The 23,680-nt window shown below is 37.4% G+C and overlaps 1 protein-coding gene across 1 annotated transcript; it reads right to left on the minus strand.

Annotated features, from left to right (window-relative positions):
- Positions 1 to 242: 242 nt before the first annotated feature.
- On the minus strand, positions 243 to 14,968 carry LOC136269118 (protocadherin Fat 4-like). Its single transcript, XM_066064592.1, has 12 exons — positions 14,897 to 14,968; positions 14,150 to 14,412; positions 12,897 to 13,063; positions 2,545 to 12,680; positions 2,218 to 2,490; positions 2,039 to 2,127; positions 1,711 to 1,924; positions 1,383 to 1,648; positions 1,075 to 1,334; positions 891 to 1,024; positions 654 to 834; positions 243 to 536 (listed from the first exon to the last, which is right to left on the minus strand). The coding sequence occupies exons 3-12, from the start codon at positions 12,983 to 12,985 to the stop codon at positions 398 to 400; spliced, it is 11,781 nt and encodes a 3,926-aa protein (XP_065920664.1). The 5' UTR covers positions 12,986 to 13,063; positions 14,150 to 14,412; positions 14,897 to 14,968; the 3' UTR covers positions 243 to 397.
- Positions 14,969 to 23,680: the final 8,712 nt, after the last annotated feature.

Here is a 23,680-nt window from a genome sequence, read left to right on the forward strand (position 1 = left end):
AATTGAAATTCTGCTGCAAAGTTGTTTTATATATACTAATGATATTATGCATATATACATTGCTCCATAATGGAGTAATGAAGCAACTTGCATTGACTGCTAATTGATCACATGCCACATACTGTCTTAAGCTATCTACCATTCACTGTAAGAAATGATGCATGCAGAAAAATGGATTTGTGATTAATCATACCTTGATCATTTATTAGTAATCGGTTGATTATAAATCAATTCAAAGTGCATTTAATAAAATTTTAATGTGAATGTAAAAAGTTTCTCATATAAAAAGCACAAAATAACAAGAACACATGTAAATCAACACACGTACAATAATAATTATATAAAAATCTTTGGAATAAAACTTTAATAAAACATGTTAAGTAAACTATAGCGTCTATTAGTTCTCTGCTTCTCGTTGAGGCACATTCAGTTGTTCTTGTGAGCCAGTGGTGTACATTGGGTTACGGAAGACACCAACTACAGATTGCCTAGCATTAACTGGTGTAACCCTTTTCATTGATTCAACATTCTGAGTTCTACAGAACACACAAGCAATATTCAATTTAGCATTGCATATCATGTATGTTTTGTACAGTGTTGAACACAAGTGATACGTGCTTGCAAATTCATAATAAGTTAACAAAAATTCTTACCCATCACTCATGGTGTAAGACTGTCTTCTTGATACTGCAATAATGGCCAGGACAATAATGGTTACAATTATAATGGCAAAAATTATTCCAATAATAATTCCTGCAATGGCACCACCAGACAACCTGTCATTGTCCTCTACACCTACACTTCTTGTGGGTGGCTGATCTGTGGTTGGTTGAGCTAAATTTAGAATATACCGAATAGGTTTATATATGCTTATTATGCTATAACTTTACCAGCAGTAAAATTGTCTATTATATAACCAGCATCCTCTAATCTCTGCTTTATTACGTTATTGTTTAACTCTTCTACAGCATCACTCCCACTCAAAAGTTTATCATCTTCAATTAGCACAATGGTGATTTCCACCCTAAATAAAGACACTAATTAAAACAACCACACAACTTAGAATTAACTTACTGAATTGGTGGAAGAGGTTCAGGCGTTGATTCTGTGGTATTTGTCCCATCAGGATAAGCACAGTTTGTTACTATGCTATTGTTTAACAATATCTCACAAAGGAACACTAGAGCTTCATTTCCAGGTGGTGATCCACCTTCAGGACAGGCCCAGACAAGTACAAATGTGTCGCCATCCACAATGAAGCGAGCTTCACAGAAGTCACTTGAAGTTTGGCGTCTCTTGCGTCCACTGAAGTCCATTTGTTGTAAAGGACCAATCTGCAACCAGAAAATAAAACTCCAAAACTTTTATTTTCTCCAACTTACCAAGTTATAAACTTCTTCATCAAGAACATCAGGGGAAATTCCCTCACGTAACATAATGCTCAGTGTATTGTTGGCTTGTGCAGAGGATACACACACATAGCCATTACTGTTAGCTAGTGTCTCAACACATGTCTCCCCATCAGCACAGAGAGTGTCATTATCACATAATATCTCATACTGACATCTGTGACCCCTTCTGTTTGGTGGACAAGTACAAGTAAAGAACCCATCAGTGTTTGTGCAGTTTCCTCCAAACAGACATGGTCCTATAACCAAATATGGTTACAATATTTATTTAGCAAACAATAACAGCTAAGTGTATACTTACGATTTACGACACACTCATCAACATCTTCAGTACAATTTCTTCCTATGTAGGATGTTGGGCACACACACTGGTAACCTCTAGCACTGTTGATGTTAATGCCACATCGACCATTGTTGGCACATGGGTTAGGATAACAGGGTCCAAAGTCACACAAACTTGCAGCTGGCTTAGCAGCCACTTGTACATTTAATCCAGTTGAGTCTTGTATGATTTTCTAAAACAGTATCACAATGTTTGTCACACTCAAATATTGCATATCTAAATATATTCCTGGTTCATATACTAACACTTAATTGTCTCTATCAAAGTTTAAAACATTTTGACAAACCTCAAACATGGCTGAATTGAAGTTATGGCATGTTCCATCTTCACTGGGATTGTCCAATGTGGTTGTGATAACAACTATGTTTGTGACATCTATAAAAGCACACAGCAACAGTTAATGTTCCATTCGCAGATGAAAATTATTGTCAGTCTTTAATATGTAACTACAAACTATTAACTGACCAAAGATGGTAACTCTAACTGGAATAGATTCCACAGAGTCAGCATCATTAGTAGCACTACAATGGTACATTCCATCATCACTTATGTCAACTTGATCAATTGTGACAATGTGTCCATCTATAGTAATCCTCTCATCATCATTCTTCATTTCTTCACCATTAAAATAGAAGGTTACTTCAGGTGGTGGTACACCCTCAGACACACATGTTAGCATGATAGAGCTGTTGACCTCAGCTTCGACAGCTTCTGGAGGTCTAATTATTACTGGCACAACTGTGTAATAACAAAACACCATGTATCACACCTGTAGTTACAATGACCACTTACCATGAACATCAATGAAAGCACTAATGGACTGAAGACTACCCACACTTGATCGTGCAATACATGAGTAAGAGCCAACATCATCAAATCCGATCTCTGTTAGATTTAGTACCGGATCACTTGAAGGATTTGTGATGAATGATCCATCACGCTGCCACTGGTATGTCACTGGAAGATTGCTCTCAGCACTACAGTCTAAAGGTACTGCAGTACCAAGTGTATGGTTTTTAGATACTGGTGGGTTGGACAGGGAACACAATGTGGATACACTCAGTTGTAAAGTGTCAGGATCTAAGTTGAATCTCATGATCTGACAAGGGAAGACATTATTGACTGTTACTGTGGCATTTCCTGACATTGAAGGCGTCCCCATATCCACAGCTGTAATGACAATCTCATGTGACTCGCTGGTACGAGTTATACTGGTAACTTCTACAGTAAATTCTCCATTTTCATTAATATCAGCATCGGAAACAGTAACTGTTACAATATTCTGAGACTGTGGATTATTGTATGATATAATGTGTTGATTGGGGCTGAAAACAGGAGCATTATCATTGACATCTCCTATGTTGATGGCAACAAACATTTGAGAAACTTTAAGTTGAAAATTTCCTGCACTACTACTACTGCTAGCTTGTAGTGTGAAGTTATACTTATCTAATGTTTCCCTATCCAGTGATTGGACTAAAAACACTTCACCAGTATTTTGGTCCAAAACGAATGTACTTAAAGCTGGATTGTTTCCTTCAGTCGATATTTGATAAAACACATCACCAGAATCTTGATCCACTGCAATACACTGAGTCACTGGATTACTATCAGGATTGACATCTCTATCTTCAGGTATGGTAACATCACAAGAACCAATAAAGTCTGGAGCAAACTCGTCAACATTTACAATACGAATCCTAACAACAGTTGATGATGACAGAGATGGCATGCCCATATCCCTTGCTATCACTGTTACATTAAACTCTGTCTCCTCTTCAAAGTTGATGCCACCACTTACACTTAGATCACCTGTGTTGCTGCGGATTGTAAACCTGCTGTTGGTACCAGGGGCAAGTGAATAGGTAACCAAAGCATTAACACCAATATCTGCATCAGTGGCTCGAACGGTTTCAAGAGGGATTGATCCGCCACCATCAGAAGGAACATCCTCTGGTATGTCTTCTTCATATGATTCTTCTTCAAACACTGGAGCATTGTCATTAATATCTGTTACTGTCAGGTTAACAGCAACAGATGAGGACATCTGAATTGATGCTCCATTGTCAGTTGCTACAATGTTAAAAATATAATTGTTAACTTGCTCACGATCTAATGTAGCACTAGTGCTCACAGCACCAGTTGAGGGGTCAATTGTAAATGGTAATGGAGACATGCTACTAGATATAGAATAGGTGATCTCTCCATTTGGACCAATATCAGTATCTGTGGCAGATGTATCTAGTATAAATGTATTGACTGGAATGTTCTCTGGGAAACTGATGGTAGAAGGTACATCTCCAAACTGTGGAGCATTATCATTGATATCTACTAACATCACTGTCACATCAACTCGTGTAAAGAGAGATGGTGAACCACTGTCTTCAGCTTGTATTGTTAATAATTGTTGTGATCCTGGTGGTAGAAACAAGTTCATGTCTGCAAGTGTTTCTCTGTCCAAGACAGCCGTGGTAGTGATTGCTCCACTCGATGTATCGATAGTAAAAAGATCATCAACATTCCTGATAATGCTAAACATGATTTCTCCATTCAATCCCGAATCTCTATCAGAAGCCGTTACTTGTCCAACTGAAGTGCTTGTTGATATTTCTTCATTGATAGTATATGGACCTGTTCCTTGAAACTGTGGTGTATTGTCATTTTCATCAAGAACAGTAACAGTTAACTGAGCAGAACTAGTAAACACTCCATCACTTACACTAATAGTGAGGTCATAAGATGGTCTTACTTCATGATCCAATGATTGTGCTAAAGTTATCACACCATTTGATGGGTTTATTTCAAAGTCTTCAGCTTGAGTACCAAATAGTTCAAATGTGATGTTATCACCTTGCTCAACATTAGAAATACTAAATTCAACAATTCTACTGTTAACAGTTGTATACTCTGATATTGCTACTGTCTGATCACCACCCAGGTCAGGTACCTCATCATTAATATCAATCACTTCTATAAACACCACAGCTACAGCTGTCAGAGATGGTTCACCACTATCTGCTACTTGAACAAACAGTGTGTGTGAAGGACTTGTCTCAAAATCTAATGAAGATGTTAGTAAAATGTCACCAGTTTCCAAAATACTAAACAAATCATTGTCATTTCCTGATTCGATTGAGTAAATGATTTCTCCATTCACTCCAATGTCATCATCAGTTGCTGTGACAGTGACCAGTATAGAATTAACAGAAGTGTTTTCGTGTACTTTTATAGAATAAGACAATGGATCAAACACTGGAACATTATCATTGATATCTGTGATGGTGACAGTCACAGTGGCATCTGTGGATTGTCCTCCTCCATCAATGGCAGAGACTACAAGTGTGTAGGAATCTGTTGTCTCTCTATCTATATCATCATTAACACTGATTAATCCTGTCATACTGTCAATAGTGAATATGTCTCCTGTGTTACCACTTGTGATGGAATAAGTCACTTCTCCCAACACACCAGAATCTGCATCATCAGCTTCTACAGTCACAACTGATGTACTAGTATTACTGTGTTCAGCCACCGATGTTGTGTATGGGTCCATTGTGAATATTGGAGAGTTGTCATTTTCATTTAATACATAAATTGTTAATGTATTTTGTGTTGATAAACCGTCAGGATTTGAAGCAGTCACCATTACAGTGTATTCTGTTGTAGTTTCATAGTCCAAACTACCAACAAGTGTTACAACACCACTAGTGCTATTAATACTAAACAATGATGATCCAGTTAGTGAAAATGATATGATGGCATTTTGTCTGATATCAGCATCATCAGCTGATAGTGTAGTGACCACAAATCCTGAGACTTCACTTTCTGATACACTCACACTTGCAGGTGGATTAATAAATTGTGGTGAATTGTCATTCAAATCTGTGATTTGGAATATCACCACCATTGTAGAAAAGAGAACAGGGTTACCATTATCGGATGCTTGTACTTCAAATGAGATTTCAGAGTCTGGTGGTAGGAATACATTCATTGCAACTAGTTGCTCCCTGTCTAGTACCATTGCTGTACATATTTCACCAGTAGTAGAGTTGATAGTGAAAAACATGCTTGCCCTTGCTTGTACAAATGAATAACTCAGCTCAGTGTTGACACCAGAGTCAGCATCTCCTGCAGTAACTTGTCCTATTACAGTATTGGCTAGTAAGTCTTCATTGAATGTTATCACGTTTCCTGATACGAATTGTGGAGCATTATCATTTTCGTCAATGACTGTAATACTTAGCATGGAGGAAGATGAGAATGTACCATCACTAACTGATACATTATAACTATAGGAAGATGTTGTTTCATAATCCAGTGTGGTCAACAAGGTAACAACACCAGTTGTGGAGTCAATATCAAACACACTACCTGTTCCATCACCAACAAGGGAGAATCCCAATGTCTCTCCTTCTTCTCCAGTGGCACTAAACTGTGTCACCCTACTATTTGCTGTTGTTAACTCTGATAGTTCAATGGTTTGGTCTGTGCTAATTTCTGGTGATTGGTCATTGACATTGGTCACAGTAACAATTATTTCAATATTTGCAGTTAGTGAAGGTTGTCCATTATCAGTAGCTGTCACTTGTACAGTATAAGAGCTGCGTGTTTCAAAATCCAAAGAACCTGTCACACTAAATACACCAGAATCACTAAGTTCAAAGACTCCAAATCCATCCAACAGTGATAAAGATACTTGAGAGTTTGGAGTACCAGGTTGGTCAGCATCTGTAGCATCAACAGTCAATAACTCAGTGGGAATGGCTACATTTTCACCGACTTCTATCGGATACACTGCTTGATCAAATACTGGAGTATTGTCATTGATGTCTCCTATGGTGATGACTACTGTAGTTGTAGCAGTGAGTGGTGTAGTACTATCAGAATCTGATGCTCGAACTTCAAATGTGTAGGAGGTCACACTCTCTCTATCAATATCACCACTGACAGATATTAAACCACTTGCTGCATTTAATGTAAATACACTCGAGATATTGTTATTGACAAATGAATACCGTACTTGTCCAAATAAGCCAGAATCTTCATCATTAGCTTGTACAGTCACAACTGATGTACTAGTATTACTGTGTTCAGCCACTGATGTTGTGTATGGGTCCATTGTGAATATTGGAGAGTTGTCATTTTCATCTAATACACGAATTGTTATTGTATGATTTGTATCTGATACCCCATCTGAAGCAGTCACTACCACAGTGTATTCTGTTGTAGTTTCATAGTCCAAACTACCAACAAGTGTTACAACACCACTAGTGCTATTAATACTAAACAATGATGATCCAGTTAGTGAAAATGATATGATGGCATTTCGTCCGATATCAGCATCATCAGCTGATAGTGTAGTGACCACAAATCCCGAGGCTTCACTTTCTGATACACTCACACTTGCAGGTGGATTAATAAACTGTGGTGAATTGTCATTGATGTCATTAAGTTGAACAGTCACATCTACTTGAGAGAATAATGGAGGACTACCTCCATCAGTTACTTGTACTTGGAATGTAATTTGTGATGCTGGTGGCAAGAAGAGATTTTCTTGTACTAACAATTCTCTATCAAGAGTGCTAACTGTAGTAATTTCACCACTGCTTGTGTCTATTGTGAAGTAAATTCGTGTACTGGATTGGACAAATGAATATGATAAATCTGAATTAGCTCCAGAATCTGCATCACTAGCAGTTACCTGACCTACCGGTGTGTCAGTTGGTTGTTCTTCATCAATTTGTAATGTGTTAACAGGTTCAAATTGTGGTGTGTTATCATTTTCATCTAACACTGTGATGTTTAAGGTTGATGATTCACTAAATTCATTGTCACTAGCGATAACAGTGAGAGCATAGAATTGTGTTGTTTCATAGTCAAGTGAACTAACTAAGGTTACTATTCCAGTTGTTGCATTAATCTCAAATTCACCATTCTGTGTTCCGTTGAGAGTGTAAGTCAGTATTTCTCCCATTTCACCAGTTGCTGTAAACCTAGCTATCTGATCTGATACTGGTGTTAATTCAGACAACTCTGTGCTCTGGTCTCCACTAAATTCTGGAGGTTGATCATTAACATTAATAACAATAATGTTAACATTAGTAGTGCCATTCATCATCGGGTCTCCGCGATCTGTTGCTACTGCCACTAAGGAATAAGATGAGGCATTCTCAAAGTCTAGCGTAGCTTGCAATGATATAACTCCACTTCCAGAAATGGAGAACACAGCATTATCTGGTTGGAATGAGTAGTCGATCTGTGAATTAGGATTGCCAGGTTCATCATCATCAGTTGCCAACACTGTTAATATTTCAGAAGTTGTAGCAGCATCTTCACGAACTCTCACTGTGTAACTTGACTGTTGGAATGTTGGGGCATTATCATTTATGTCAGTGACACTAACTATCACAATTGCAGTATCTCTCTGTGCTGGACTTGTACCATCTGTGGCCACAACTGTAAAAGTAAATTGCGTAACTGTTTCTCGATCAATATCACCAATAACGACTATTTCTCCTGAAGAAGGATTTATTGAGAAGAAAGTGTTAGTGTTGGCTAGTGAATAACTGACTCTTCCATTAGCTCCAGAATCATTATCAATAGCTGACACACTAGTAACAGTTGTGTTAACACTGCTGTGTTCAACTATCACAGCTGTATAAGTGTCCTGTGAAAACACTGGAGCATTATCATTCACATCAACAACACGTATTATAACATCATGACTTGATGATAGAGTACCATCTGAAGCAGTAATTGTCACTGAATGTTCAGTAGCCATCTCATAATCTAAGACACCAGCAACAGTTACACTACCTGTACTTGTGTCAATTGCAAATGGAGAAGTTGATATGGAGTATGAGACTATTGCATTTGATTCCAAATCATCATCTGTGGCAGTTACTACAAACACCTCCACTCCCATGGTTAAATTTTCTAGAACATTATATTCAGTTAGGAGGCCATTAAATATTGGAGTATTGTCATTGATGTCTAGCAATGTGATGATTACATCAGCTGATGATGAAAATACTCCATCAGAAACATTGACTCTGTATGTTTGAGAAGAACCAGGTGGAGGAAACACACTTTCCAGAGCTTCTCGGTCTAAAGTAGCAGCAGTACGTATCTCACCAGTGGATGAGTTAATAGTAAAATAGCTCAGAACTTCAGTACCAACAAAAGAGAAGGATAAAGGATCACCTACTGTATCTAAATCAGTGGCCGATATGGTACCAACTAATGTTCCTTCAGACAATTCTTCTTCAATGGTGAAAGGACCAGCTGAGGTGATCTGTGGTGCATTATCATTTTCATCAACTACATTGACAGTGAGTGCTGCAGAAGTAGAAAATAGTCCGTCAGTCACAGATACTTCAGCTGTGAAGGTTTGCTGAGTTTCATAATCCAGGCTTGCAGCTAATGTTACCATGCCAGTTGTGGAATTAATGTCAAAACAATTATCAGGTATTATGGTAAAAGTTAATACCTCTCCTTCTTCACTGGTGGATGTGAATTGAGTAACATTATCACCTACAACAGCAAATTCAGAAACAGGAACTGCTTGGTCACCACTTATCTGAGGTGTTTCATCATTCACATTAATCGTAGTTATTGATACAACAGTAGTAGAACTCAGAGGTGTATCACCACGGTCAACTGCTCTAACATTCAATGTGTAAGATGTCTGCATTTCAAAATCCAGTGATGACGCTAAGCTGAGGACACCATTTGGGGAGGAGATTCTAAACAGGTCACCCTCATTGCCTGAAGTGATGGTAATATCAAATTGGGAGTTGGTAGTTCCTGGTTCATCAGCATCCGTGACCACCAAGGTTAAGATACTAGATGGAGAGGCATCTTCACGAATACTGAGTGAGTACTGTGAATGCAAGAAGAGTGGCAGGTTGTCGTTAATATCAGTGACCATGATATTCACTCTAGCTTGTGTTGTTCGAGTTGATGTGCCAGGATTACTAGCAGCAATAACTAGCATGTACTCATCTAATACTTCTCTGTCGATATTTCCACTGACTGTAATATCTCCATTGTTTGCATTGATACTAAAGACTTCACCAATATTACCACTAATGATAGAATAAACCACTTCTCCTAGCACACCAGAATCAGCATCATTAGCTTGCGCAGTCACAACTGATGTACTAGTATTACTGTGTTCAGCCACTGATGTTGTGTATGGATCCATTGTGAATATTGGAGAGTTGTCATTTTCATCTATTACAAGAACTGTTAATGTATGTTGTGTTGACAATACCCCATCTGAAGCAGTCACCACCACAGTGTGTTGTGTTGTAGTTTCATAATCCAAACTACCATTTAGGGTAATGGAGCCAGTGCTACTGTCAATGGTAAATAATGAGGAGCCACTAAGAGAATATGAAATGCGAGCATTATCACCAAGATCATCATCGACTGCTTTAAGTTGGGCTACTCTAGTGCTGATACTAGTACTTTCTGAGATGTTGACCTCTTGCACTGGATCAACAAATCTCGGTGCATTGTCATTAACATCTAATAGTTTAATTCCCACTTCTACTTGAGATGACATTGCTGGATCTCCCATATCAGTGACCACTACAGTGATAGTAGTCTGAGAACCAGGTGGTAGGAATTGATTCATTTTAACTAGAGCTTCTCTGTCTAGCTCAGCAGCAGTTTGTATGATGCCAATCGTGTTATTGCTTGAAATTATTGAAAATAGGTTTGTTGAAAATGGTTGAATGATTCTAAATGAAACATTTCCATTGCTACCAGAATCTGCATCAAAAGTCAAAACTGCTCCAACAAATGTGTTAACTGGTGCATTTTCACTGACAGTAAATGGACCAGCAGGTGCAATAACTGGAGCATTATCATTGACATCTGTCACTATAATTGTTAGCATTGAAAAAGTGGGGAATATACCATCTGTGACAGTAACTGTCAACCGATATTCTTGTCTCATTTCAAAATCAAGGGACTGTACTAGCGATACCACACCACTTGTTGTGTTAACTGTAAATTCTCCACCTTGGTCTCCAGATAACTGAAACTGTAGCTGCTCGCCCATTTCACCAGATGCACTAAATATTGCTACTTCACTGAGGGTGCTGTGGTCCTCTGGCAGAGTGATTGTTTGGTCTTCACTTAAAGTGGGAATTTCGTCATTCACATCAATGACTGTTACCATCACAACAGCATTACCAGTACGAGAACCACCATCAGTAGCTATGACTGTTAGTGAGTAAGACTCCAAAGTTTCAAAGTCAAGTTCTCCTACAAGTGTGAACACTCCAGTATTTGCCGACAGGTTAAAAACACTTTCAACATTTCCACTCTCAATGGAATAAGTAATGGCAGAGTTGCTTGTCCCTGCTTCATCAGCATCAGTAGCTAGAAGTGTTAGAAGCTCTAAAGGCACATTAGCATCTTCACGTACACTAATGGAGTATGGAGATCTTTGGAACACTGGACTATTATCATTGACATCAAGTACTGTAATAATAACAGTTGATGTATCTGATCTAGCAGGATTACCACCATCTTGAGCTCTTACTGTAAGCCTGTATTCACCAACAACCTCTCTGTCTATGTCATCACTTACCGTGATCATTCCCGATGTGGAGTTGATTGCAAAGTTATTATTTGAGTTACCACTTGTAATGGAATAAGTCACATCACCTAATACACCAGAGTCCTGGTCATTAGCTTCTACAGTTACAACTAGTGTACCGTCATCACTGTTTTCAGCCACTGATGCTCTGTATGGGTCCACTGTGAATATAGGAGCGTTGTCATTCTCATTTATCACATTAATTGTAAGAGTATGCTCAGAAGAAGAAACATTACCGAAGTCAGTAGCAGTCAACACTACAGTGTGTTGAGTTGCAGTTTCATAATCTAGTGTCCCAACCAGTGAGATTTGTCCACTGTCCTCATCAATAGTAAACAGATTGGATCCTGATAGCTGAAATGAAACTTGACCATATGAGCCAAGATCAGGATCAAAGGCAGTAGCAGTGGCAACAACAGTGTTGGATGAAGTACTCTCTGAAATGCTGACCTCACTGGGTGCAGTCAACATTGGAGCATTGTCATTTACATCAGTGACAATAAAAAGAACTGTGGTAGAAGCATCTAAAGGAGGACTTCCCATATCACTAACAGTGACAGTGAATGAATAACTGTCTTGTGTCTCTCTGTCTAAGGTACTAGAAAGAGCAAAGTTACCAACCTCATTAATGGTAATGGGAGTGTTGTCTGGATCTATGGTAAAACCAATCTGTCCATTTTGAATAGAAGATGAGTCAGGGTCTCCAGCCATTAGCATTGCTATAGTGGTACTAATAGACTCACCTTCTGATACTAAAAATCTACACATGTCTGTAGCAGTACATGGTGTGAGGAAGAATGGTTGCTGGTTGACGTCTACAACATTGATGACTTGTGTGGCATCACCACTCATCTGATTAGAGACTGCTTGATCCGTTGCTTGTAACATTAAAGTGTATGTGGGGGTTAGGGTATGATTTAAGGTTCCAGTTAGAGTAATGGAACCCGAAATTGTATCAATTTCAAATACATTTTCAGGATCAACTGATAATATAGAATAATGTATTTCACCATTAATGCCAAAGTCTGCATCGGTTGCAGTGACATTAGCAACTATTGTACCTACTTGAGCAGTCTCAAGGATGTTAACTGCAGCAACATGATCAAATATGGGAGGATTATCATTTGACGCTAAAACAGAAACTTCAACAGTTGTCCTGTCACACTGGCAACCATAATTCACACTAGAAGCAGTTATTGTAAGGGTGTAGGCATCCTGGACCATGGCATTAAGTTCATTGTTAAGAGTTATCCTTCCACTGCTATCAATTGCAAAGTTTCCTCCATCATTTCCATCAGTTATTGTAAAGCTGTACCTAATGTTGTAATAGATCTGCTAACTACATTACAGTACCTTATGTGTGCACAAAATTACTCCAATAAAACAGTCAACAAATTATTCTAATAAAGCAATTAGAGACTAATCCCTTGTGTGAATTGATATTCAGTCTTAAAGCAGTAACAGATCAACACTGCACACTGTACTATATGTATGAACATTGAAATTGTTACATAATAGTTATTCAACTTACGGGTCATCAGATCCTAAAACATCTAGTTCAATGATGGGGCTACCACCATTGTCACTGATACTCAGAACTGATGCAGGGTATGATGGCATTGAAAACAGCTGATTGTAAACTATAAACTGAAACTTATTTGTAGATGAGCTGATACCTCTGATGGCAATGTATAATACCTGCATGAAAGATATGAAAGATATCATTTTGTCACTTTAGTTGTACAGTTATAGCATCCACCTCATTAATATCACTTCCTTGTTATAGAGGCTACTAGTATAGCGACGTAGCCCCCAAAATTGACAATAGTGTGCACTTTTCATAAAGCCACGAAACTTTACACATAAATAATACTCCTCGTGACATGTAATTTTAGATATAGTGCCATCGCTGAGTTGACCTTTGGTGACCTTTACGGTTATTTTTGTACAGAAAATTGATCATATTTGTCTTGAACTCCCTGAGGCAGTAATTAACTTGTTAAAACATGGTACCAAAATAAAGATCTTGCTGATAGAAACAACTTGGTTTTTATTTGAAGTCAATAGGTGATTTCATTACAAAGTTATGATCATTTTTACTAGTTGCAAAATTTGATAAATTTACCTGCCCTTGAGGTGTGAATTACCTGTGGGCAGATAATTATGCATAAATTTATCAAATATTGCTGCTAATAAAAATACTCATAACTTAAGAATGAAATCACCTATTGACTTCAAATCAAAACCAAGTTCTTTCTATCAGCAAGATCTTTTGTTTGGTACCATGTTTTAACAAGTTAATTACTGCCTCAGGGAGTTAAAGACAAAATTGATCAATTTTCTGTACAAAAATAGCAGTAAAGGTCACTAAAGGTCAAATCAGCAATGGCACTATATCTGAAAATACATGTATTGAGGACTACTATTTATGTGGAAAGTTTCATGGCTTTATGAAAAGTACACAATTTTTTGGTTGTGCCGCTATACTATACTTCTAGTCCTAAATGTATGTAACTATAAGGTGTACTTCATGGCTTCATTATTAAAGGTTGGCCTCCAAATTTTACCCTAAATGTAATTTTAGGTCACAGACTCTACATGTCTGGCAATTATGTGCATGGGTGCGTCAAATGTAAACAATACAACATTTGATCCCTCCTAAATCCTAAAAGCTGGGTCCAACAAACCCACGCGGCAATAATCACAATAAGTACTGTACAGCATGCACTCTTAAGTGAAATACAGCAAATATTACTGTACTGTAGTTGTCTATAATTCTCATACCGTCTTTCCATTAATTGGCACAGTTAATGTCTTCACTGATCCCACAGACACAATATCTTCATTACGTTGAGTTACCCCAACACTGTTTACAGGACTGGGATTGACAATCTCAGTGGAGGCATAAATGGCAGATTGTCCTGAAATCACAGTCAGTTCTATTATAGCATTATCAGTGAATCTGGGACAATCCAATTGAAAGTATTTGAAGTCATCTTGTGTGACTTCAGTCTCAGTTTCAGCACAGGCAGATATCGTGGCTGGAGCTATATGGATGGTCAATGATTTACATGTGAGTAACATGCTAGACAAGCCAATGAATCCTTGTGAATTACATAACTGACAGTCATATACATACACACATTTGAAATATGACACTAGTGTATTTAAGCACACAATTATCATCACTAAAACATGCACAAAATAGTTACTGTACTTTTGGCTGCAATGTCAGAATTGGCAAATAAGATAGATCAATAATATTATAGTAAAAGTACACTCTTGAAGACATAACAGATTAAATTAAGTCCTAAAATGGTCAACCAATGTCATTATTGTCTCTAGATCTAAAACCCACAATACAAACAACCAACTGATAGCAGAAGGTTAGCTATAATCATAATTAGCAAACAAAATATTTCAACACATTTTCTTGCATAGACATGCAGCGCCACAGCATAATAATGTACAGGTGCACATAGCCAGCAATTTCATCAATAGTTATGTCTATAACTATAATGTTATACTTACTATCACACGTTGTGCCCCTGAGCTGCTGAGTAAAAAATGCAGCATCAGTATATGATTCGAGCAGAAACACATGATCACTGTCTGGATCAGATGCAATAAACAGGAGTTCTGAAAGAAGGTAGTTACCAACTCCAATACTGTACACACTAGCACCAGCTGTTTGTAGATTCATAGCTGGTTCTATAATATCATATGTGTTGGAGCGACCATCAGTGATGAGAACTGCAACACGAGGGATACCAGCAGATGGTGGTCTTGCTCCACTAGTTGAAGGGTTGTTGAAAGCATCTGCTGCTAAATCCAAAGCCAGAGCTGTCTGGGTCCAACCACCACTATAGCTAATCCGTCTAATAGCTCTAGTAACTTGTCGCAGTGAATCATGTCTTTCAAAGTTGAATTCTACATCAGCTCCAGTTGAAAATGTGATCACAGAAACTCTAGTGCCTTCTGATGAGATGTTGTAAAAGTTCACCACTGACTCCATGAACCGTAGTGCCAGATCATGGTTATTTTGTCCAACACTCCCAGACTGGTCAAGTAGGAACACAAGATCCAGGTTAGTTTGACATACTGTATTAAAATGAAAAAGTAGTAACGAATTTTGGTCAGTATACAATGCATTGGTCATAGATAGCTAACTTTACTGCTATGACTCATACACATACCATCAGGAATAACACTAACTCTGCAGTAGTTCACATCAGCATAGTACACCCAGTCAAATCCAGCTTGAATAGCTAATTGCAATATTTCTGGTAGTTGACTATTATCGCTGCCTGCAATTCTAGAAGTACGACCTGAAAGAGATGATTGTTACACCATGTTTTCAGCAAATTGTAATTATACTATAACAATACCTTCATAATGTAGTGAATCATTTGTAGTAACATCAGGATGGCCTGCCTCAGCGTAAGTTAGTAGTACCTTTAAGTTTTTACCAAACTGGTTCTTATACAGTCCAGCTAGTATATCAAGACGTGACTTTAGTCTTGATGTCATCAAGGAAGCATCAGTATTAGCAAAATCTAAATCAGTATTACTATTTTGAATGATCGTAGCAGAAAATCTGGCAGAGGTTCTCTCAAGCTGCACCTTGATCGGTCTACACTCCTCAAACTCATCACGGTTGGGATAGCGATCATTTATTTGAAATGGATCAGGAACTGGATCTTGTTTAAACACTTCCTGGGAGTCAGTAAAGCTGAACAGTAAACAGCACTGTAGCAATATTGGTACATAACTGAGCATCTTCCCAGTCATGAGCGGCTTAACTGTGCTCCTACCCAGGAAATATATCCACTGATGAATAAAAAACAACAGAAAGTAATATGCAATTCAGTATGTACAAACATATATTTAACGAATAACTAGTACATAGAACAATAGGGGTTCTATTAGCCTATCTAGCTATGATATTGACCCTTCACTTAGCTACACAGCTTGCTATATGGCTAAGCAGCTGGGGACTAAAACACGTTTAGCTAGGGTAAATCATACTTACCTGCTATTTGGTATACTCTAGTAAAAAGCATTTTGCAGGCCTACTTATAGCTGTTTTTAAATGTGTTCACTCCTTGGGTTCACATGATCACGAAATCGAATTCTCGAAAACAATTCTTTTCTCTTATTGTATGACCAAGTGGAGGTTGTGGTGAGTACTACTACTGGTCATTGTCATTGTATAGATAATTATTCAATCGAGAATTGGCCAACTAGATTGATAAGCTAATCCGTTTCATCATTGGCTATTATAGCGCCTGCGCGGTAAATTAATGAGCACTGTGATGCAGTCTCGGTAACACCAATCAGATTTCTGATTTACTGTAAGTTACTAACTGTCGTATAGCTATAGCTTGCTGTAGCTGTACGTGTCAGTGCTATGAAACTTGGCAGTTGCCGTGAGAGTGCAGTACTGAGCTACACTTGGTATTTGCTCATAACATGATGCATTCACCAACCGGCCGACTGAATATGGAGAAATGCCCTAACAACTGTAGCCCCCAGCAGTATACAGTAGTAACTTTATGTTCTGCAAATTGTTTATTTTAGTTAAAATACTTACAGGACATTGAATTCAATGGTTTTGGATGTTTGCTATATAGTTACAATATTTATTGTTTACTAATAGCTACTACAAGTGTATAGTGGTGTTAACTACCTTGTTAATATTCCCTTAATCTTTAGTTGTGTGTCACTAATGTGACTAGCATGAGTTGATGTGTGCGTGTGTGTGTGCGTACTGTGCATGCATGTGTATAGTGTGTGCATGTACTGTGAATGTATTGGTGTATAGCGTATCATAGTAATTATAGTGTGTGTGCTCCGTGTGTATACTCTGTGTGTGTGCGCCAGTGCACACCTACATACATGTGTATGTGTCACTGAGTGTGTGGCAGTATATAAACAGTGTAGTAGTGTGTAGCATATAGTGTGGCAGTGTAGTGTAGTATGTGTGTTGTGCTATAGCCCTCCAGAGAGCACATCTATACAATGATAATTGTAGGTCTGTAGTCATGCCATTAGCTTTGCATGTACTAGTAATATAATCATATGCTTAAACTTTTAACTGTTGAGATCTAGCTACAACCTGAAAATTGAAAATAGTGGTACCGGCCCAGTAACAAGTTTGTGATTTAATTTGGGAAAAATGTATATGAAGCATCCCAGCAATTATAGCCACAGTCTCCTCATGATAACAACTACAAAAATGCTTTATGTAAACTGGTTGCATATTGATGTTGAAGAAAACTCTACAAGTAATATACATTTCATAATTCCATTCAAAAAAGTTAGAGTATGATTTGATCCCTATATGCTTAATATTTTGATTACTGCTGGTAAGTCTTTAAAACTGTTCACTGTCTGGCAAATATACATATAAACATACATACTGCATGCAGAGGAGGCTGGTCACGGCTCATCATTCATCCCATGATCTCAGAGAAGTGTTAAACTATTTCAACATTGACAAATCAGATTGATGCAAATGCCAAAGTTTTATTGGACTGATTGTATATTCGTGTGCGTCCCAGAGCCCTTTATAGGCCTTCTCAGTGCAACACATTGTTTTCCTAGCATTTAAACAAGCCTTAACACCTGTTACAATGGTTTATAATCTCATGTCATGGGGTGATGATATGTTATCTACCTTCTCTACAACTTTTATTCAATGAATTAATGTTGAATTCTGCAAGAGTTGTGGATATTGTAACTGAAATACTGACTACCTGACAGTCAGGAGCTCACACAAGTGACTCACTAATAATGGAAACTCCACAACATCATTTCAATAGATCATCTTGTAGTACAATGTCTATAGTTGAGCTTACAAGGATATGACTTGTGCTGCAACATGACTGTACAGGAGTGTAATATGTTCATCACACCAAATTTTGTATGGTACAAGTAATAAAATATACATCAGTTAGCCAGATGGCTCGACCTACCAAAGCACATATGGTTCAGACATAAGAGAGACTGCAGTGGTAAGAATGAATCAATCTGTTAGGTATTTAGCTACATAAAAGAAATGATCACAGGTGCATGAGTTTAGATCTGGCGCGGTACTGATGATGGAGCTTCATCTGTAAATCTCTAGCTGCATAATTTCATAGCATTACAATTATTTTCAATTATTATTGTTTCACAAATGATAATATAAAAGAGTGTTTCAAATTCAGTTATCAACATATTCTGTCACATTTGACTTGGCCTAAGGCAATTTTATCACTGTAGGTGTACAGGTACATAACTAACTGTACATCTTGTAGCTAGGAATTTTAAATCCACAGGAATTGTTCCCATATAAGTGGTGTATTTGAGGTTTCTGTGTAGGCATTGGTAATATTATATAGTGATACTGTTATGGAATCACTTAAAAAGTTTTACGTGATCATAGTGAGCACAGCATCCCTCATGTATTTTAGCAACAAAAACAAGATAATAATTGAATATTCACTTTTCCTATTGTTTTTGTGTCAAGTTGAATAGACAACAGTTTGTTGAAGTATAGTGTCCCCACCGTTTGGTTTCTTCCAACTTTAATAAGATCCACAACTACGAAATGAAACAGCTGGAGTTTTTTTTTTAAATTTGAAACCTGTATCAGAAGTTTGACAGGAAATTGTATGTAATTGTAAAGAAAAGTTATTCTTTTAAGCTTTTAAGTGCACAGAACTGGATAAGTGTATTATGTGTGTGTGTATGTATGTATGTATGTGTGCTGTGTTTATCATGGACTATGCTGCTAAGTGGACCTGATGACACAATACTTTTTTGTTGCATGATGGTGTGGGTAACCATGGTGCCATGTGCTGTGTCATTGAGAGCATGCAGAGTCAAGGGATTCCTTCAGGTTAACCTTGCAAGCCAACATCAGGGAATTACATCATGTATATATATATACACACCAAGTATTCTTTGTAGGAGGCCAGTTTGATTAACCAGGTCTTGCTTGAGCCCTGGAGGTTTGTCCACCGTCCTGAATGTTTGTTCACTTTAAACGATTTTATAAATGGTTTACTCAGAGTAGTCCCAGCTAGGTGGGGAGCTTCCATTAGGGTTGAGGGTACCTTGAACAGACTGTAATTATGTGTGCATGTATGCATGCATGCATGCCTGTGTGTTTGGAGACATCACAGCTGAATGCGAGCTGAATGGTATAGCACCAGCCTATATAGGTTCCAGGTGATGACCAATTGCTTTTATTGTTTCCTTGAGTAAAAAATATTTGCTCAGTCTACCAACTGTATAGCCTGTAAATGCATGGGACCTGGTTTTAACTGAGGAAACAGTCAATTCAGTGGTGTCATCATTGTTAACTATGGAACTGTCCATGTTTCATATAATGGGTGAAGATCAGGTGGGATTTTGGATGTTCACCTGATGTGTGACACGATACAGCCTCTTGAAGGGTGATAGTCCTGGATTTGACTCACATAGCACCTGATTGTGTACATAGACATGACCATGTGCATGGCAGCCAAGAGCTTTGTTTATGTGTGACTCCTTTTCACAAATTCAGTCACATATATACATTATTGTATATATATATATATATGTGATCGGATTTACGAAAAGGGGTCTTCCATACACATTCAATTTATCAACTTTGATGACTCGTAACTTCTGATTGGAAAAGGCTATTGACCTGAAATTTAGTCACAAGTGAGCATTAACATCACTTAGTGGATGGAAAAAGTTTCAGGTTAATGTGTTTCTTGAACACTGAGTAACGGACTTCTGAGTTCATAGAATTGGATGTGTGTGGAAGACCCCTTTTCGCAAATCCGGTCACGCATAGAACGCAATATGCTATACCATCACTATAGCTAATCATATACATCAGTTTAAAAGAATATAGTTAGACCATGAAAGCCAAGTGTATAATAATCATTGTAGGAAATTGTTCAGGCATACTACATGCCGGTTAGCATGCTGTATGTATAACTATGCAAAGCAAGTTATGAGTAGGGGGACATTGAGTTTTCTGTGGATATATTGTTACTGTACACATAGGGTAGCTACTGGAGTTGAATTTCAGCTTGCTGTAAAGCAGTAATTGTACTCTACATACTTTCAGTATAAATAGAAATAATTAGTTTACATGCAGCCTTAGAATGGGTATGGCGTCACAGTATTGAAATGTTAGATACTGCTGTGTGGTGTGTGTCCTGACTAAAAATGGAAATTTGTCTACAAAGTGTACACAATTTGTGTCCAGTTTACTATTTATGTACCTCACTGCATACTGAGCAGAGTGGCATGCCAGACACAGTGGCATATGAGCTATAAAAATGGAATGTATTGAGTAAGCTAATATCATGATAGTGTCATCACTAAATTAAAGTATGATTAAAGGGAAACACAGCAGTGACTAATTTGATTAATTTTATAAACTATTAGTTACATGCCAGCTATGTAAGTGCAAGTATTGGGTATTAATGAAAACAAATAGTCAGAAATATTGCAATATATCGGCTCATGTAAGATCCATATCCTTAGAATTTACAATGTGCCACCTTGTTTTCTACTTTCTGATCAGCTTGTTAACAATTGGTCAGTGGATGAGCATTTTGTGTGCATGTTGGCTGACAAGTACATGCAAGTATTAGATTATCAACAGTTATGGATAATTCCTGTAGTAGCTAATAGCATGGAGGACCAGACAGTTAATTAAGTTTTCTGCAGAAGTTAGTGATTACCTATATGTGTTAACAGTTAAATTCTGCTGTTAATGTTACTCACCTGAGACACAACAAAATTGATGTGTGGTTGATACGTTACCTTTTAGAACAAATTTATTTTTACCATGGTTAGTGGGTGGATTGATGCATAAATATCTAAATTATGTGTATATTTGTCATGCATACATATACCACATATAGTTTTTATCTGCAAAATGATGCAATCATATTTCTGAGCATCAATTCTATAATGTTGTCATAAGTATTAGAGGATAAGGGATACCCCTATTTGATTGTATTCACTTTTAAATCAATAGTTCATAAACATTACTGATGACAAGCATAACCAAAATTATAATATGAGTCAATCTATATATAGGTTAGTGTTCCGTGTTTTCCAGATTATCATGTCCGTATTCTCTAAGTATCAATGCAGTCAATGATATATAGCTACCATCCTTATAATAAAATGACTGTCACTTGCATTGAAACTGATAGTAGCTATGTTCCTTCTTCATTGGAACAAATTATTTGGTATTTATCTTATTACGTAATTTCCATTACAGATGAGATAATGGCTAGGTTCCATTGCTGCATACTTGTCTGGATGAATACATAAATGCACATTTTGACGACACATGTTGACGAATTGCTGTAACGACTGTTGTAACATATTAGTAAAAACAAAGAAATCAATATAACTGAATGTTATGGTAAGAGGAAGTAATGTCAAACACATTATCACAATAGTCACTCATAATAGGGAAGCCGGGCATAGAAACTGGTTGCACATTGTATTGACACATGCAATCCCTGTACAGTGCATGAGATAACAATCTTTATATTCTGTGAGAAGTTGAGTATTGGTTGATTGCAGAGATAATTCCTGATCCAAGCCTGTATGGCTCCTTAGGAACTTTCCTGGACTGTAAGTCATCTAGGGATCAAATAAATCACTACCTGGTCTGGTAGTGCATGTCAAGATTTCTATTTTCTATAGCTACAGGCTTTTAGCTTCATTGATTGTGAGTCACTTCATAAAAAGGAACAAAATAGTTACTCGAGAAGTTCTAGTATTTTAAGTGACCTAATTAATTAATTATATGTAATGTACAGAACTTGACAAGCAAGTGTGAGGTTTAGTATGTGTGCAAATATTATTAACTGTCAATTAGAGTTTTACAATTTCTGGTAATTTGTTCCACAATTTAATTGCATCTGGGTAAAAGGAATATTTAAATGATGTAACTACATCATAATGATATCATAATTGTGTTATTGCTGTGTATATTATGCCTCCAGCTATGTACACAATAATTTGGTTGGAGAGATAGCTGATTTCAATGTAGACAGTACTTATAGTTATGAGGAACCATATCGAAACTCTTGTAGACTTCTAAGTACATCAAAAATGACTTTAAGATGTATACATAGTTAAAGTAAGGCTATGCTATGGATCTAATACAAAGAGATGTTACAGATGATGTTATAGCATAATATAAATGTGAAGTATTGAGTACGCTGCATGTGCTCAGTTGAAATAGGACTGACAGTAGCTATGTGCTAGTAAAAGGTTGCTTCAAATACTAGAGGATAAGGCAAAATTCCATTGGTATACATAGTGATTTTTTGATTTTTTATGATGCATAGTGCAGTTGTTATAGCTACTAACATTCTTTGCCAAGTGGTATTTGTGTAGTCATATATATGTGTGTGTGTGTGTGTGTGTGTGTGTGTGTGTGTGTGTGTGTGTGTGTGTGTGTGTGTGTGTGTGTGTGTGTGTGTGTGTGTGTGTGTGTGTGTGTGTGTGTGTGTGTGTGTGTGTGTGTGTGTGTGTGTGTGTGTGTGTGTGTGTGTGTGTGTGTGTGTGTGTGTGTGTGTGTGTGTGTGTGTGTGTGTGTGTGTGTGTGTGTGTGTGTGTGTGTGTGTGTGTGTGTGTGTGTGTGTGTGTGTGTGTGGTACAGCCTCCTGCAAGTTACTAGTTCTGCCCCAGGAGGGTTTGCCTGTGCTGACTTATAGCACCTGTGTAGCACACAGGTATCTCATTGCTGGTTCTCTGGGTAGTGTGACCATGCTAGCATATAGTAGCCAAAGGCTTTGTGTTTATTTGTGTGTATGTATGCACACTATAGTATTATTATTGATGAAACATAGTAACAGTAGCTTTCCACTGATAGAACTGTCACTAATTTGCTAAGCTCAGCACAGTCGTTAAGTAATAATAATAGGAAGTTTTGAACAGAAAATTGTTTAGAAACCACTGTGAAAATAACCGGTTATACGATTAGGTTCCCTTAAGAGTGCACAGTTGGCAATGGACAAATTCCATAATAAGGCTTTATAGCATATAATAATAACCATTGCCCCTACCAACCTGGATTTCTCATTATGTTTAGGTGATAATGTCTGAAGTACCTACTCCAATTTTTGAAAGGATAGCATATATATGTCATAAGATGACATTTTGAAATTTGTGATTTTCCCATACATATCTATGTAAGGGAGCTACAGTTGCCCCTTCTGGGCAATTACAAAAATCAGGCATTTCAACGTATGCAAAAACCAAAAATTCAAAAGTACATATATCCTCAATTTTACC

This window comes from Dysidea avara, chromosome 10 (assembly GCF_963678975.1).
Source record: "Dysidea avara chromosome 10, odDysAvar1.4, whole genome shotgun sequence".
NCBI classification, from domain to species: domain Eukaryota; kingdom Metazoa; phylum Porifera; class Demospongiae; order Dictyoceratida; family Dysideidae; genus Dysidea; species Dysidea avara.